Below are 18,430 nucleotides of genomic sequence, written 5' to 3'. Positions count from 1 at the left end.
ATAGGAGACTTCAGCCCAATTACCATCTGGAAAAGTCAGGGACATATCAGGGCCAGACATTTCAGCATGAGGCTGTAGTCAGGCACCCAGCAGATATGCCCATGATGAGTACTTCTGCTTTGTCACCTCTATATCCCAGATACTGGCCACAGGACCGAGAGGGAGGAAAGAGAGAGAATCCTGCAGCTGGACATAGAAATCTGCTGCAGGATCTCCCAGAATTACAAGACACTGGAAAATGCCCAGAACTGCTCCAGGAAAGTGGCTAATGTGGATAGGGGCAGATGTTTATGTTGTGAAAAACAGCCAAATCTTTGGCTTTTGGGAGCTATGCCTGGCTCATTGCCGAGGGACCAGGTGGTGCTGTATATACTCCAGCCCTCTGAGTTCTTGTTCCAGCGGTGAAAACATCTGAATCTTAAATGCTCACTTAGTTAAGGAAATGCTTACAGAAGTCTAACAAAGAGAAAGGGACAAAAGAATGAGCTAACTGGAGAAGTGTTCATTCTGCTTCTAGAAGTTTCCATTTTCTTTCTTCTGGAGAGTTCTGGAATACTCAGGTGTGTTCCAGGGCTAAAAGCAACTACTTGGAGACTGTATCTAGGGCTGCTAAGAACTAAGAACAGCAGAATAAAGATGATCTCAGGACACTGTCTGTTTACCCTGTACAGCCCTTCCTGAGCAGATATCTCTCTGATCCCAGCTTGTGACCCTTCCCCCCAACAGAAAGCCCCAGTTCTGTGAACTGGCACCTCAGGCTCCTGGTCTTTGCTACCTTATTTCAAACATTTGGTCCTATATCAACCACTTCATCCAACGGTGTGGTCTACCCAGCTGCTCTTCTGCACCCCAACCTGTTCGTGATCAGCCTGCCCTAGACTTATTAACAACTCCTGTCACTAGCCATCGAACGTCAGTCCCTCACAGGCAGGGAACAGAATCACAATAGCCATTAATGTTCCCAAGTTCAATCCCAAGGATCCCATATGGTCCCTCGAGGCTGCCAAGAGCAATTTCTGAACACAGAGCTTAGCACCATGGATTGTGGCTTAAAAACAAAACAAACAAAAAACATTTGGGGAGCCAGAACATAGGAATAGCATAGTACAGCACAACAGTTGGGCATTTGCCTTGCATGAGGCCAACCTGGGATGGACCCAGGTTCAATCCCCAGCATCCCATATAGTCCTGAGCCTGCTAGGAGTAATTTCTGAGCACAGAGTCAGAAGTAACCTGATGCAACCAAGTGTGGCCCAAAAACCAAACACCCTCCCAAAAAAAGGAAAGAAAAGAAATTCCATCGTTTGTGGAAGGCTAGGATTGCTTCATTTGTTTTTTAATCCATGTAGTTTTGTTCCCCCACCTGCCTTGTACACTGTCAAACACTGTCTGAATACATCCCTGAAAATGAGACATAGTGCTTAGGACCTGTGTAGCAACTCCTGCTCAGCACAGCTGGGCTGTCTGATGACATGGCCTTGTGTTGGTTTACAATTTCCAACTTGGTTTCATTCAAAACAAAGATCATCCTAGTTTCTTTGTATCTGTGTCTGTTTAAAACTTGGTTTCACCAAGAACAGATTTTTCCTACTTACCATCTTTGCTTTACATGTCTCAAGCACACATGAGCGGGACTGGCTCAGGATAGGCCTTTTGTCCTTACTCCCCTGCCTAAGGGAGGGAGGTGTCTCTATACTCAATAAAAACTGCAGTTCTGGCAGGCAGCCTTCCCTATCTAGAAGAGACAGAAAACGATCCGACTGGGCCCGGAGAGATAGCACAGTGGCGTTTGCCTTGCCAGCAGCCGATCCAGGACCAAAGGTGGTTGGTTCAAATCCCGGTGTCCCATATGGTCCCCCGTGCCTGCCAGGAGCTATTTCTGAGCAACCCCTGCTGCAGACCTGTTTCCCTGGGGTGGGATACAGTGTGTAGAGGCTTTATAGCCTTGATAGAATGGCAGGCAGCAACATGAGTATTTCTTCCAGATGGACTTCATGCTCACTCGCCTATTCTTAATCCCCTTCCTAATTACAGGAAGTCAATTCCCAAGGTGTGGATGAGGCTAGAAGCAGCCTAAGTCTACACATCACTATGGTATGGTACGGTGTACAAACACACACACTAACACACACTTGGAAGGCTAGAGCAGCTTGAATCTACCCATCACTATGGTAAGGTACAGTGTACACACACACACATACACACACACACCGTGTGTGTGCGCACGTGTGCGAACATGGGCAACTTGGGCTGACTTCCTGGGCCCAGGGCTCTGCCTGTGGCAACCATCTCCCAGTCAGATCTTCTAGGAGTTAAAGCTGCTTCTAAACACCTGGAATTTAATCCCTAACCACCTCTTCACAGCTAAACGGCAATACAAAGTCTGAATAACCAGCAAGTATCAGAAACCAACTGTCAGGGAAAGCGCTCCAATTCGAAAAGGAAAAACTGCAGATTGTGCTCTCCACAAACCCTCAGAGAGAAGTCGAAAGGAGATGAATATTCCCTCCTGCTGCTCTTCCCCAAGGTCCAGGCTGCAGGATACTTCACCCCTTCCTTCCCCATCACTTCTGCCCTCTCCAAGAAGCAGGTGTAGGTTTTTCAGGACTTCCTCACAGAGAAACAAGGAGACACAGAAATGGATGGTTACTTCCAGCCTAGAAGGCCTTCCTCACTTCAGGCTAGGCTCCTTCACTGTCAGCTGGGCCTACATCTGTGGCTAAGTGGCTGCTTCATCCAAGACTCAGGGTTTCCTCTCTGAATATCTGGGGATGATCTGGAATGAATTAAGACTTAACCTGCAAACAAAACAACAACTCAGACACACTTCCCCCTAGATAAGGAGGCAAGCATAGGTCACCAAAGACATGCTGTGCTGAGGGTGCTCAGGAACAAAGCAGGCAGCAAGCATGTGGCGAGGTCAAATGGCCTCCAGAGCACTAGCCTCCTCCTCGGTGGTGCAAGACACCAAATGTGTCCAAATACCAGACAGGAAAGCAGAGCCCTGAGGTGAGAGCAGGCAGGTTCCCAAGGAGAAAGAGCCCAGAGAGGAAGTTGGAGGGTTGGTGGAGCAAGGCCTTTCAAAAGCAAAATGAGAACGAAAGCTGAGTGGAGAGGGTCAGGATCTGTGGGTCCCTCGGACTGACGAATGGTCACTGCCACATAGTGGGGACAGATACGGAGCAGGCAGAAACAGCAGCAAGTCTCTTTTCACCCAGTCATGAGCTGGCGAACAAAGGTCAACTAAACCTTTTTGCTCAGGGGCCGGAGCGGTGGCACTAGAAGTAAGGCGTCTGCCTTGCAAGCGCTAGCCTAGGACAGACCAGGGTTCGATCCCCCAGCATCCCATATGGTCCCCCCCAAGCCAAGAGCGATTTCTGACCGCATAGCCAGGAGTAACTGAGCGTCAATGGGTGTGGGACCCCCCCAGTCAAAGAAAAAAACAAAACCTTTTGCTCAATGCGGAGCATTTCTTTGCATGTCTGCAGTCCTGGGTTCCACATCCTCTCCACCCCACCCAAGATTTGTGGATCAAGGCTGAAAGAGAAACATGAAAGAAAGAATAGCAGACAGTCCCAAAGGACCTTGCTTGGAAACAGCTGTTTTTATGCTTTATTGTCCTCTGCAGAATGCCAAGATGAGCTCCAGGAAACTCTCTAACCTCTGGCTTTCTAAAGGCCTGATAGTGGACAAGATGACTAGCCAGGACACAGATGCTTTGGTTTGGGGGGAAATTCTGAGGTGCTTTCAAAGCAACGAGGGCAAAGCCAGTCCAGAGAGTAACCTAGCCTAGAAGGCACTGGGCGTGAAGAGAAAAGCGGAGAGCTGACGAGATTAACCCCAGCACTGTGAGGTTCTCTCCCACATTCACATGTGACAAACTGGCAAATATGACATCAGAGTCCACAGTGAAAGCTGTAACCCCAGGAGACAGAGAGTAAATACAAGACTACAATAGTGCAGGTCAGTCCATAAACCCCAGTACAGAAAACAGGGAGACCTCAAAACAGCCGCTTCTTTAACCTCCTCCTTGCACCCGCCACTTTTGGAGAGATATTCCATTCTTACCATTTTTAGCTATGTCCCCTCCCTGAATATCCATATGGCCCCTCACTGAGAAACAAAAGTACACAACGCAACCACACTCGTGTGGTCCAGAGAAGTGACAAGACCTATATAGCCAGAGCCACACAAACATCTAAGTTATCCAAAGAGGGGTTCATGGAACAAAAGGCAGGAGCCCAAAAGCTGCATAGCAGGTTAAATGACCAATCACCAGACTCTCCTTTTGAGCATACATAGATCCCAAGCTAGTTCATAAAAACAACCATGAAGCAGGGGAACTGAGGGCCAACAGAGATAGCTGAGGAGTCAAGACATTTGTCTTGGGGACAGGAGTTAGGGCTCTTGCCAATGTGTGACTAACCCTGGTTCAAATCCCCAGCTCCCACTCGATGCACCCCCAGGCACCCCCCCAGGCACCCCCGGGAGTGACCCCATGTGTGTGACAAACACACACAGCAGCCCAAAGGTGGGACACTACCACCGGCCTGGATTTTGCACGGAACCCAAGAGCCCAGGAAGAGCAAAAGTGGCAAGACATTTGTCCTGAGGACAGGAGTTAAGGCTCTTGCCATATGTGTGACCAACCCTGGTTCAAATCCCCAGCTCCCACTATATGCACCCCAAAAAGTGACCCCGACCCCACCATGAAGCAACACAGACACACAGCATCCCTAAAGTGGGACACTACCATCGGCCTGGATTTTGCACGGAACCCAAGAGTCCAGGAAGAGCAAGAGTGGCAAGACATGAGTCCTGGGGACAGGAGTTAAGGCTCTTGCCATATGTGTGACCAACCCTGGTTCAAATCCCCAGCGTCCAGTATATGCACTCCAAAAAGTGACCCCACCATGAAGCAAACACACACACACACAGCATTCCAAAAGTGGGACACTACCAGCGGCCTGGATTTTGCACGGAACCCAAGAGCCCAGGAAGAGCAAGAGTGGCAAGACATGAGTCCTGGGGGCAGGAGTTAAGGATGTTGCCAATGTGTGACCAACCCTGGTTCAAATCCTCAGCTCTCACTCTGCATCCCCAGGCACCCCCAGGAGTGACCCCATGAAGGAACAAAACACATCCAGCGGCCCCCAAAGTGGGACACTACCACCCGGCCTGGATTTTGCAGGGAACCCAAGAGCCCAGGAAGAGCAAAAGTGGCCTGCCCGAAGCAGAAGCACAGCCGGCTCTCCAAGGTCAAGTTGAGGCCGGGCCGAGCCTCGACCTCGGGCCCCTCACCTCAGGCCGCCCTCAGCTCCGCCCGCCTTCGGCTGCAGCGCGAGCGACCCCGACCCGCTGTGAGGGGCCTAGAGGACTCGGCCAAGGTCAAGGCGCGGCTGTTGTGAGCAAAACCCAGACTCTCACGCACTGGGGCGCTCCCACACCAGGCTGCCCGTCCTCGAGTGCCGGCGTCCCTAGGCCGGCGCGCCGTCTCACAGGCCGCTTGCCCGCTTCCTTCCTCCGCCTCATCTCATCGCCCCGACAGACTGCGCCCGCGTCCAATCAGAACGCGCAAACCAGGTGGGCGCGCTGACTGACAGCCGCAGCGACCAATAGGAAAGCGCCTTCCTCCTAAGAGGCGGGGCCTCCTACCGCAAGCCCCGCCCCGCCCCATAGGAGCTTCCGGAAGCTGGCTCGCGCTAAGACCCCGCTAGCGTGTAGAAGAAAAGTGTCCCAGAGTTCCTTGACCCAAGGCGGGACCCAGCTCTCCGTCAGGCCACGCCCACATGGCATCAGGCCACGCCCGTGTGACAACAGGCCGACAACAGGCCACGCCCATCTTTTGCGCGCGCTTTCGCGCCTTCGCGTTCCTGGACCCACGGGAGACCCGCTCTCCATCAGGCCACGCCCAGACGACGACGGACCACGCCCATCTCGCGCGCCTGCGCTCCAGCGCGCCTCCGAGTGCGCAGGGCGCGACGCTGACTCAGTCTGACTCAGTAGACCGTTTTGGCGGGGAAGGACCCGCGGGCTTTCGGGCCCGCTGTGACCCCGCGCGCGGCTCTATGGAGGCGTTTCGGTTCTGCGCCACGGACGAGTTCACGGACACAAAACGCCTGTGCCGCCTGGTGCAGCAGGGCCGGCTGGACGTCCTGCAGAACATACTGCCAGCCTTGCCGACGGTCCCCCCGGGGCTCCTGCACTGCGCCGCCCGCCACGGCCAGCTGCACGTGCTGAGCTTCCTGGCCGAAGCCCTCCGCATGGACGTCGAGGCTGCCGACCGGCACGCCAAGCGGCCCCTGCACGAGGCCGCCGCCGCCGGCCACCGCCACTGCGTGCGCCACCTGCTGGCCCTGGGCGCCGCCGTCGACTGCCTCAAGCAGGGCGACTGGTAAGGGGCGGGTCCGGGTGTCCAGGCCCCTCCTCACGCCCACGGCAGGTGCACATACACACGCGCACACACGCACACACACACACACACACACGCGCACACCGCCCCCTGAGAATGGAACCATATATGCATCGTGGAGCTCACTGCCAGACCTGTTTCAGTCTCTTCTGGGACTCCTTGCCAACTTTCTCATCACCCAAATTTCACACACACACACACACACACACACACACACACACACACACACACACACACACACCGCCCCCTGAGAATGGAACCATATATGCATCGTGGAACACACTGCCAGACCTGTTTCAGTCTCCTCTGGGACTCCCTGCCAACTTTCTCATCACCCAAATTTCACACACACACACACACACACACACACACACCCCCGCCCCCCTGAGAATGGAACCATATATGCATCGTGGAACACACTGCCAGACCTGTTTCAGTCTCCTCTGGGACTCCTTGCCAACTTTCTCATCACCCAAATTTCACACACACGCACGCACACACACACACACACACACACACACACATCTGTACCCCTGAGCTTGTATGGGGTCCAGGCCGCTCGCGCGCACGCGCACACACACAGCCCCCTGAAAATGGAACCATGTGCATCGCAGACACACAATAGCCACACACACACACAAACATACACACATACCACGCGCACACGCACACACACACACTTGAGAATGGAACCATAGGCATCGCTGAGCACGCTGCCAAATCCTATTTCAGTCTCATCTGGGACTTCCTGCCAACTTTCTCATCACCCAAATTTCACACACACACACACACACACACACACACACACACACACACACACACACAACTGTGCACCCCTGAGCTTGCTGTGGGGTCCAGGCCGCTTGCGTGCACGCATGCACACACACACACACACACACGCAAACACACATACACCGGCCCCTGAGAATGGAACCATATGCATCGCGGAGCACACTGCCACAACCTATTTCAGTCTCCTCTGGAACTCCCTGCCAAGTTTCTCATCACCCAGATTTCTTTCTTTTTTTCTTTATTAATGTCTTTATTTATACAATTTGATTACAAACATGATGGTAGGTGGGTTTCAGTCCTATAAAGAACATCACTCAAGTTTCTCTTCAGGGCTTCAGTTGACAGCACGCCCCTGGGAGGCAGCCAGGGAATGTTTTGAGGAGTTCCGTGTGTGTCTCCCTCAGAGTCCACCTATTACAAACAGGCTGCTGGACTACAAAAATCCGACGTTTTTCAGATGGGAGTATTTCAGTTATTTCTCCCACCCCCTGTAACTGCTGGGTGTCGGCCTCTCATGTACTATCTATCTCTCCAGCCTTAGCAAATGTCTTTTAAGGCCCTAAGTCACCTTCTGGGTCCTTCCAGATCTCAGGCCATCTAGGATTTGTCTTGAAATTAAAGATAGTTTATATGAGGCACATCTCAGTCTTGTCAGAAACAACTCCTAAATGAGGAAGTAGCTTGTGTCCCCAGAACCCACCAGAACGATGCTTGTGGGCAGTAGAGAGTGTGTTAAGAGGATCTTGTAGGTGGTGGACACCATCGATGAGCTCAGAGCCAGTAGTAAGGCCTGAGCACTGCCAGGGGTGCCCCCAAAACAAGGCAATAAACAACTTCTTGTTTGATTATGGATCTGGAAGGTTTAGTGTCAGACAATGTTGCCTATTCCTACTTTTCTGACTTTCTCGAAGACCTTCCCTGCTTTTCCAGTCATACTGCCTGCTCAGGATTCATTAGATTCTTTTCCTTGTGGAAGATTAAAGCCTTCATTTGCCCAGTATTTCTCCCCTCAATTTCTCATTAACTTATTAACTGCTTTGCTGGGTTGCCAAAATTCACACCCAAATACATTCACACTATAGTGTTGATGGTTAGTTCATACAGTAATGTTTCAAGACAAATCCTAGATGTTCTGAGATTAAGGTACCTTAAAAGCCATTTTCTAGGGCTGGAGAGATAGTACACGGGGTCCAGTACTTGTCAGGCATGTGGCCAACCCAGATTCGATCCCTAGCATCCCATATGGTTCCCCCAAACATGCCAGGATTAAGTCCTGAGTACAGATCCAGGAGTAATCTCTGAGCACTGCTAAGTGTGGCAACCTCCCCCCCCCCCAAAACAACAAAACCTCAATAAAAGGAATTGCCTGGCAAACAGGCATGAGCTCAGAAGCACCAAGGCCATCCTATTAGCCTGCGATGTCTGTGATCACAGTCTGATACCCTGGTGACAGATGACCCTCTGCTTCAGGGCCCACAGACCAGGAAGCAGAAACTAATGAGGATGAAGTGAATTACCCAGGAGTGAAGGGGGCAAGGGCTAGATCCCTTGATATGGATGTGATTGGGGCAAGCTCGTCCTGGCTGCAGCTTGAGCTTTCATTGGCTTCTGAAACTTAAACTTAGAGTTGGGGCCATGCCAGAGGCCCTCTGAATCTTGTTTTATGAATGGCTATGCTTGAAGGGAATGAAACAAATCCTGCAGATGTTATGCAGATACTGCACAGGGCAAACCTGTGGGCTTTGACAAGCTCTGTCCCAGTTTGCCTCCAGGCTCAAATGTGTTGCGAGGCTTCTGTGGTTCTAGTGATGAGCAGGTGCTTCACCCTTGTCCCCCTTATTTCTCTGTGGGTCTTCCTAGTCAGGCAGAGAGCTGACCACTCAGGCCCTCGTTGCTCCCAAATTCCACATTCTTCTGGGTCTTCCCCAAACCCGGCACTCCTGCCCACTCGACGGCCCTTCTAACAGTGTGCCCTGCTCCACTTAGGACTCCGCTGATGCTGGCATGCACCAAGGGGAACCTGGAGGTGATCCAGGACCTTGTGGAGAGTGGCGCAAACCCCCTTCTGAAGAACAAGGATGGCTGGAACAGTTTCCACATCGCCAGCCGAGAGGGCCACCCCCAGATCCTCCAGTACCTCCTTGTCATCTGCCCGAATGTCTGGAAGACGGAAAGTAAGACTCAGAGGACCCCGCTGCACACTGCAGGTATGGTATGACAGGTGGGAGCCAGAGGGCGGCGGAGCATGGGGATGGGGGTCTAGGCACCCCATTTAATCCCTGGAACCTGCCAGGAGTGATTACTGAGTTCAGAGCCAGGAGTAATCCCTGAGCATAATCAAGTGTTGCCTAGGAGCCCCTTTTCCTAGTTCTCCAACTAAATGTCTTTTCCTGAGGGATGCGGCAGTCAGCCTAAAGTAATGACTCATTCCAGCAAGTCATTGCTAAAAGGGGGCTGAGAAACCAAAGAAGCCCTTTAAAAAAAGTGCACTAAGGGCCCGGAGAGATAGCACAGCAGTGTTTGCCTTGCAAGCAGCCAATCCAAGACCTAAGGTGGTTGGTTCAAATCCCGGTGTCCTATATGGTTCCCCATGCCTGCCAGGAGCTATTTCTGAGCAGACAGCCAGGAGTAACCCCTGAGCACCGCCAGGTGTGGCCCAAAAAACAAAAACAAAAAAAAAAAAAAAAAAAAAAAAAAAAAAGTACTAAAAAGGGGATGAAGGATAGCTAGGACAGCAGGTGGGGCACTTATCTTGCATTGAGGCCAACTTGGGTTTGAGTCCTGGTCCTCCTAGAATGATTCCCTGAGCACCATTAGGCATGCTCCAAAACACAGGTTTTGTTTCCCAAAACCCTAAACAAAACAAAAATTAAAACAATGCAGTCCAAAGCTCTTATTCTTCTCTTTTCACAGCTATGCATGGCCGTTTAGAGGCAGTACAGGTGCTTCTTCAGAGGTAAGAACTAAACAGGAGTTCTGAAAACAGGGCAGGAGTGATAGCACAGTGGAGAGTGTTGCCTTGGGGCTGGCGTAGTGGCGCTGCCTTGCATGCGGCTGACCCAGGTTTGATCCCCAGAATCCCGTATAGAGCCCTGAGCATGTAATTTTTGAGTGCAGAGTAATTTCTGAGCACAGACCCAGGAGTAACTCATGAGTACAGCCAGGTGTGGGAAACCCCCCCCCCCAAAAAAAAAAAAAGAACAGAACCAAACAGCAAACTGAAGGAAATAATTGCAAGTTTCAACAGGTCACAGAGCACATGGGGCTCTGGATACCAAGGAAAGACTTTAGACTGTTCTTTGCACTTCAGGTACCACTGAGGGCTTTTAAGCAGGCAGGGCTTAAGAAATGGGCCTTTTCTGGGGCTGGAGTGGCGATGCAAGCAATAAGGCGTCTTGCCTTGTGAGCACTAGCCTAGGACGAACCATTGTTTGAAACCCCGGCATCCCATATGGTCCCCCAAACCAGGAACGATTTCTGAGCACATAGCCAGGAGTTACCCTTGAGTGTCACCAGGTGTGGCCCAAAAACAAATAAAAATAAAATAAATGGGGCCCAGAGAGATAGCACAGCGGTGTTTGCCTTGCAAGCATCCGATCCAGGACCAAAGGTGGTTGGTTCAAATCCCGGTGTCCCATATGGTCCCCCGTGCCTGCCAGGAGCTATTTCTGAGCAGACAGCCAGGAGTAACCCCTGAGCATCGCCGGGTGTGGCCCAAAAACCAAAAACCAAAAAAAAAAAAAACAAAAACAAAAAAAAATAAATAAAATAAATGGGTCCTGGGAGCCAAAGTTGGGAATGGTTTGGGGGGGGGATGGTGACTTGAGGCATCTGAAAGCTTTTGCAGTTAACCAGGAAGGGATGACAAGCTTGGCCAGAAGCAAAGTCTAAGGATTTGCAGTTACTGGCGTGGAACAGAGAAGCTGGGGGCTGGAGCAGTGTGCACTGACATTTCAAAGGGAAAAAGGAAGAAGGAGCAGGAGGAAGGAGGTTATGCCAACCTTAGGCAAGAGCTAGCTGGGAGTTAAAGGCAGTTTCACGGGGCCGGAGAGATAGCATGGAGGTAAGGCGTTTACCTTTCATGCAGGAGGTCATTGGTTAAAATCCCAGTGTCCCATATGGTCCCCCGTGCCTGCCAGGGGCAATTTCTGTGCACAGAGCCAGGAAAAACCCCTGAGCACTGGGTTCTGCTGGGTGTGACCCAAAAACCACACACACACACACACACACACACACACACACACACACACACACAAAAGGCAGTGTCACATTTTTTGGGCCTTTGGCAGCCACCTAGGTTTTAGGTCTCATCCTTTGTGAGTGGGGAACACTTTGATGCAGGAGCACCCCTGCCTGCACCTCACTGAGAGAAGGTTGCTTTGGGAGCTGTGGAGAATCCCATGGCCATGGGATCCAAAAGGACAGAAATAAGGGCCAGGATCGGAGTATAGAGGATCAAGCGCATGTCTTGCCCACGGCTAACCTGGGCTTGATTCCTTAGTACCCATATGATCCTCAGAGTCCCACAAAGAGTGACCCTCAAGTACAGAGCCCAGAGCACAGCTAAATGTGACCCCAAAATGAAAAACTTTTTTTGGGGGGCCAGAGTGATAACACAGTGATAGGACATTTGCCTTGCATGCGTCTTAACTCATGGTTCGATTCCAGCATCCCATATAGTCTCCTGTGCCTGCCAGGAGTGATTTCTGAGTGCAGAGCAAGGAGTAACCCCTGAGCCACCACTGGGTGTAATCCAAACCCCTCTTCCCCCAAAAAAAGAAAACTTTTTTTTGTTTGTTTTTTTTGTTTTTGGATCACACCTGGCTGCACTCAGGGGTTACTCCTGGCTCTACGCTCAGAAATCACTCCTGGTAGGCTCGGGGGACCATATGGAATACCAGGATTCGAACCACCGTCCTTATGTATGCTAGTATCTCCTTGCTATCTATGCCCTACCTTCATGCTATCTCTCTGGCCCCAACTTTTTTTTTTTTTTAAAGGGCAGAAACCAAGCTAATGAGTTGTTTGGTTTTTAGGTGCCAGTATGAACCCAACAGCAGGGACAGCTGCGGCCTCACACCCTTCATGGATGCCATCCAGTGTGGGCATGTTGATGTAGCCTGGCTGCTGCTTGAACGGCACCAGGTAGAGTCTGGCTTAGCCCCAGGCACTTCTCCCAGTGCAGGTTGTTGGAAGCAGAAAGCACAGCTCCACCCATACCCCATGGGCCCCTGGGCTTCTCGCTTGAAGCTTCTGTCTTCCCCTCTGTAAAGTGGAGGCTAATTCAGTTCCATCAGAGCATTTCCAGAAGGATTCAGTGGCATCACATATGCGCAGTTATCAGGCATATAGAGTGTTCGATAAGTACTCGTTGCTGCCACTAAGTCATAAGAGCACAAATGCCTCTTGAGTGGCAGAGCACTTTTTGGCTAAGACTACTGATCTTTCCTTTGACTAGAAAAGTCTAAGAATCGATAGAAGGGGCTGGAGATAGCACAGAGGAGAGGACACTTGTCTTGCACATAGTCAACTTGAATTTAATTCCTGGCGTCCCATAGGTCCCCTGTGCCTTCTTGGAGTCACTGGGTGTAGCCCAGACCTGCCCCCCCCCAATTAAAGACAAACAAAAAAAGAATATGACTGAAGCTTCTTAGAAAAATGTATGTGGCCAACAAGCTTTGGTGCCCTGACAGGCAGGTGGGTACAGGACTCTGGTTCCCATATCCTTCCCATTTCTCCTTGGTACTTTAGGCTTGTGTATCCATAAAAGACTGCCAGGGGGCCCAGGCCATCCACCGGGCAGCGGTCACAGGGCAGAGGGACGCCATCCAGTTCCTGGTCTGTCGACTGGGTATTGATGTGGATGTGAGAGCTCAACCCTCACTCCTCACAGCACTTCACTACGCTGCTCAGGTTGGTTCCTCTCTTGGGTAAGCCTCGGGCTGTTCTCCACCATGCTCAGCTTCAGGGTTTTGTGTATGCTGGAGGGAGTGCCCACACCTGCTCTGGTAATTCCTGCGAGTCTGATTAAAGTCTGTTCATGTACGTGGAACCCGGACTCCTATTTTCTAGTCGGGGAAATGCTCAGGAGCTGGAGAAATAGTAAGTGGGGAGGGTGTTTGCCTTGCTTGAATCTGAACCGAGTTCAATTCCCACCATCCCAGATGAGCCTTTGAGCAATGCCAGGTGTGATTCCTGAGCACAGAGCCAGGAGTTAGCCCTGAGCACTGCTTGGGGTGGTGCCAAAACAAAATAAGCTTGATTCAGGGGGCTGGAGAAATATAATGCATTTGCCTTGCATGCAGAAGGTAGGTGGTCAAATCCCAGCATCCCATATGGTCCCCCGGGCCTGCCAGGGGCGATTTCTGAGCATAGAGCCAGGAGTAACCCCTGAGCGTTGCTGGGTGTTACCAAAAGAAAAAAACAAACAAACAAACAAACAAAAAGCTTGATTCTGTAATGCTGGGTTCTGAGTTCCAAGCTTTGGTCTGTGTGATGCTGGGTTCTGTATTCCAAGCTTTATGTGTCATGCCGGGTTCTGTTCTCTTCCACACATTAGTATTCCTGAAAGGACCCATCTTTGCCTTCTGACTCTGTTCCTGGACTCAGGACTTCATCTCAAAGCTCCTCTTTTTGTATAAGGGAATGTTATCACCAGTTTCTCCATCTTCAACTTGTGTAAAGTAATTCCCCTAGGGAAGCAGCTGGTCCCAGCCTGTATTGTTTGCATCAGCCTTTGCTGGCTTTTCTAGCTGCAGAAATGGATTTTCTGTGGGGAGAGAAGAGGTTTGTGTGTGGGCTTGTACCCGTCACCAGCCCAGGTGTGTCTGTGAGGGGACTGTGGTGAGGTGCAGCCTGAACTGGATATCACCACAGAATAATGAGGCTGCTGGGGTGAAAGTGTCTGACTCTTTGACTACTCTGTCAGTGAAGTGGCTGTGAAGAGAGCCACTTCTAGCCATATAATTCCAGGACCGGGTGGTGCCCTTCCTGGTCTATAGGCTGAAAAAGGCTGGTGTTGTGTTTCCTGGATGAAGGACAGAATTGTGTCCTGATCCTGAGGGAGACCCTCTATTAGAGTGGTCGATTGGGCATATGGAAACAACCCCTTGTGCTGCACTGACCAATGGCACTGGCCTCTGAATTGATAATGGGATTTCACAAGTCAGTCTTTCACCAGGAAACCTTGCATCAGGGTCTGTCAGGAAGAGTGTGGGCTGTGCATTAGCATTTATGCTTTTGGGCTCCACATGGTACTGACAGGTTTTTTTCAACAAACAGGAAGGCCACATTAGCACCATCCAGACACTTCTCTCTCTGGGAGCTGACATCAATGCCAAGGATGGAAGAGGCAGGTCAGGTACGTGACAGCTTGTGTGCGCCTAGAAAATTGGTAGTAAAATGAACATGGGTAATTCTTTATAGTCAAGACATGAGCTTCAGTAGGTATTGCTAGTAGCTCAGAAGCTTTTCCTTAAAATAGAATCTCCTATTTTGCAAAACTAGACAATGGTTGTTCTTACTAGTCTAAACAGTATATACAACGCATCATTTCTATCTTTTTGTACAGCAATGTCAGCTAGTATTACATAGATTTCTCATAGATCATTTCTCTGGAATGTAGTTAAAAAGTGTGATTAGGGGCCAGAGAGATAGCATAGTGGCGTTTGCCTTGCAAGCAGCCGATCTAGGACCTAAGGTGGTTGGTTCAAGTCCCAGCATCCCTTATGGTCCCACGTGCCTGCCAGGAGTTATTTCTGACCCAAAACACCCCCCCCAAAAAAAGTGTGATTAATGGGCTGGAGAGATAGCACAGTGCCTATCATGCAGCCGATCCAGGATGGACAGTGGTTTAAATCCCGGCATCCCATATGGTCCCTCATGCCTGACAGGAGCGATTTCTGATTGCAGAGCCAGGAGTAACCCCTGCACATCACTGCTGCCGGAAAAATAAACAAACAAAAATGTGATTAAGGAGCCAAAGCTATAGCACAGAGGGGTGGATGTTTGCCTTACATGCAGCTGACCTGGATTCAATCCCTGGCATCCCCTAGGGTCCCCAAACCTGCCAGGAGTGATTCCTAAGCATTACCAGCGTGGCCCAAAAAACAATAAATAACAGTAATACTCATAATAAAAAATGTGATTAAGGGGGCTAAAGAGATAGTTTAGACACTTAGGTACTTTCCTTGCATGCAGCTACCCAGTTTTGGGAGATTCTGGAATCTTGTTTTCTGAATGAAGCACAAGAATTCCCTGTGATTTGGGTTCAAATCCCAGGACCAAATATGGTAACTCTGGTACCTCCAAACAAACAAATGAATGAAATTAAGTCCCAGATAGAGAGTTCAAGGGGCAGAGCCCAGATGGCACATCAGAGGCCTGAGTTCTGCCTCTGTACCACGTGGTCCCTGAGCACTGTAGGGTCCCCCACAAAAGAGAACAGTCTCCCAAACCCTGTCTTTATATTCATTACATTCTGGTTGGATGCTGAAGTGGAGCTTTGGAGCTCCGGTGACATGTCCCTAGATAGCTTCTGCACTGCTTGGACCCAGAGCCCAGCATCCCTCAGCTGGACTCCCAGAACAAGAGAAGGCTTTGTGCTCAAATCTTCATGGCACAGAGCTCACAGGATTCCCAGCAGATCTTCTGTGGTTTGTGATGCTCATTAATTTTTTCTGTTGCTTTGGATAAGCCACTCTCATTGCCACTTGTTTTTGTATAGTACAAAGGGAAGAAGGGCACTTGCCCTGCATGCTGCCAACCTGGGCTTGATCCCCAGCATCTCATATGGTCCCCTGAGCACTGCCAGTAGTAATTCTTGGTTTCGGAGTCAGGAGTAAACCTGAACACCAATCAGGTGTGACTCTGACCAACCTCCAAGAGCTGCAGAGCCCCCCCCCCCCCATATTCCCACCTCAGTCCAATAAGAAGGAAATGTTGGTGTCCCACCCAGGCAAAGTCAAAGGGGTGAATTGAAGATCCAAATCTGTTGTCGGGTTTTTACCAGGAGCACTGCATACTGAGTCCCTGCTCTTCTCACCTAGCCCTGCACCTGGCTCGAGCAGGGCAGCATGGGGCTTGTGTGGAGTTCCTCCTGCAGGCTGGCCTGCGGGACAGTGCGGACACATAGGCCACCTGGGCCCGGCAGCTCACCCAGAGAATGGACATTCTGCAATGCTTTGACCGGGAGGAGGCAGCACAGGACCACTTCTGAGGAAAACAGAAACTGTGCGACAGTCCAGTTCCTGTGCCCACAGCCCCATCACTTCAGCAGAGGATCCCCTGGAATTCAGAGGTGCTGATTAACTGTCCACTGGGCACCCAGAGGTGTGGCACCCAAACCTACTCCCCAAAACCTGTGTTTCCCATCTTTTTCCCTACAAGCAGGATTAGGGGATGTGGACGGATCAGCTAGTGGGAGCTTCAAGGGACCATGTATCATGAGTGGATATGACCAAAGAGACGTATTTTTATATTTAATGAGATGCTTTATAATAAACACATGACAAAGTCATGATAGTAAAAAAAAAAATATAGCATGTCACTATTCTCTTGATCCATAAGACATTGTTCTATTCAGTTTGCTCTTAGCCACTGCAGTGGAATAACTTGGTTTTGCAGCAAGGAAAAGCTTATAGTCAGTAAAGATATCTATAAGGAATCACTGCAGAGTCAATGAGTTAAAACGTCATGTGTTAGTGGGGCCAGAGTGATAGCACAGTGGTAGGGCATTTGCCTTGTACGTGGACGACCCAGGACCAACCCAGGTTCAATCCCCGAAATCCCATATGGTTCCCCAAGCCTGCCAGGTGTGACTTCTGAACGCAGAGTGAAGAGTAACCCCTGAGCACCACTGGGTGTGTTCCCACCCCCCAAAAAAATCATGTGTTATGGCTGGAGTGATAGTACAGCAGGTAGGGTATTTGCCTTGAATGCAGCCTATCCAGGTTTGATACCTGGCATCCCATAGGGCCCCCAAGCCTGTTAGTGTTGAGTCTGGAAAAGAGGTAACTTTTGATTTTGGGGTGTAGCCTTTTAACTTTGGATTTCAGTGTGTAATTTTTGAGACTAGACGCAAGGAGACAGCTGATTCCTGAGACCAGGCTGTAAATCACAAAGGACATTCCAAGGAATGCAAGGACATCTTAATTTCTACCAGATACCTTGAAGGGAGAGGAAACCAACTAATCATCTTACATTCCAACGGGAACACCTCAGCCCTCGAGAAGGAGATCCCCGCAGAGGACAGATGGCCCTTGAAGATTAGGGAGGAATAATTGCATACAGTCACTAAAAAGAAATAACACATAGGTATAGAATAAGGGTAAAATCTAGTTTGATGCTATTCTCGCTTTTGTCCCTGGCTTGCTTGATAAAATGAACAAGGCTCCCTTCCCCTAATCACTCCAGTCACTATGCTGTCAGGAGAATGGGTTCTCTACCCTGTAGATTAGGTGACCACCTGAAGGGTTCAGCCTATATCTCAGCATGTGCATCATCAGCCTAGAAGTTGGGGGTAAATGATGTCATGAAGGGCTGAACAGACAGAAAATTGTGCTTTTTCTGTAAAAAATCATTGGATGATTCAAATGGTATAAGCCTATGAAATGCTTTGACCTGTATGCTCATTATCATGCTCATTATCATATGAATTCCCTTAAATGTTAGTGAATTTGGATTCTTGGGTTCTCACTGCAGACCGAATTCCCGGCTTGTGGTGACACCCCAGGATCCTGGCAAAAGAGTAAACCTATATGTGATTGCATCCTCCAAGGTTTGTGTCTGTGTCTCCTCAATTGATCGGTGGGCTTTCCTCGGACCTTGGGCATCCCTGACCTGGCCTCCCCGGTCTTGGCCATCTCCAACCCCGGACCCCAACCCGGGTCCAGGCCAGCCTTGGTCAGCTTTAACATTAGGAGTGATTTCTTTCTTTTTTTTGTGTGTGTGTGGTTTTTGGGTCACACCCGGCAGTGCTCAGGGGTTACTCCTGGCTCCATGCTCAGAAATTGCTCCTAGCAGGCACGGGGGACCATATGGGACGCTGGGATTCGAACCGATGACCTCTTGCATGAAAGGCAAACGCCTTACCTCCATGCTATCTCTCCAGCCCCATTAGGAGTGATTTCTAAGCTCAGAACCGAAAGTAATCCAAGTGCATTGGTTGTTCCAAAAAATAGACAAACAAAAAATTTAAAAAAAAACGTGTTTTGGGGTCCATAGACA

The 18,430-nt window shown here is 50.1% G+C and overlaps 1 protein-coding gene across 1 annotated transcript in view; it reads left to right on the top strand.

The window, feature by feature from the left end:
* The window catches only part of ANKRD16 (ankyrin repeat domain 16), a 256,684-nt gene extending 239,968 nt beyond the window's left edge, over window positions 1-16,716 (top strand). The window contains exons 2-8 of the mRNA XM_049776329.1: window positions 6,028-6,394; window positions 9,191-9,411; window positions 10,118-10,160; window positions 12,241-12,349; window positions 12,956-13,117; window positions 14,486-14,564; window positions 16,252-16,716. Coding sequence (XP_049632286.1) covers window positions 6,069-6,394; window positions 9,191-9,411; window positions 10,118-10,160; window positions 12,241-12,349; window positions 12,956-13,117; window positions 14,486-14,564; window positions 16,252-16,337 — 1,026 coding nt within the window. The 5' untranslated portion in view covers window positions 6,028-6,068 and the 3' untranslated portion in view covers window positions 16,338-16,716. The remainder of the gene's footprint in view (window positions 1-6,027; window positions 6,395-9,190; window positions 9,412-10,117; window positions 10,161-12,240; window positions 12,350-12,955; window positions 13,118-14,485; window positions 14,565-16,251) is intronic.
* The last annotated feature ends 1,714 nt before the right edge of the window (window positions 16,717-18,430 follow it).

The sequence above is a fragment of the Suncus etruscus genome, chromosome 7, assembly GCF_024139225.1.
Source record: "Suncus etruscus isolate mSunEtr1 chromosome 7, mSunEtr1.pri.cur, whole genome shotgun sequence".
NCBI lineage: Eukaryota > Metazoa > Chordata > Mammalia > Eulipotyphla > Soricidae > Suncus > Suncus etruscus.
This window is presented reverse-complemented; position numbering and strand designations above follow the sequence as displayed.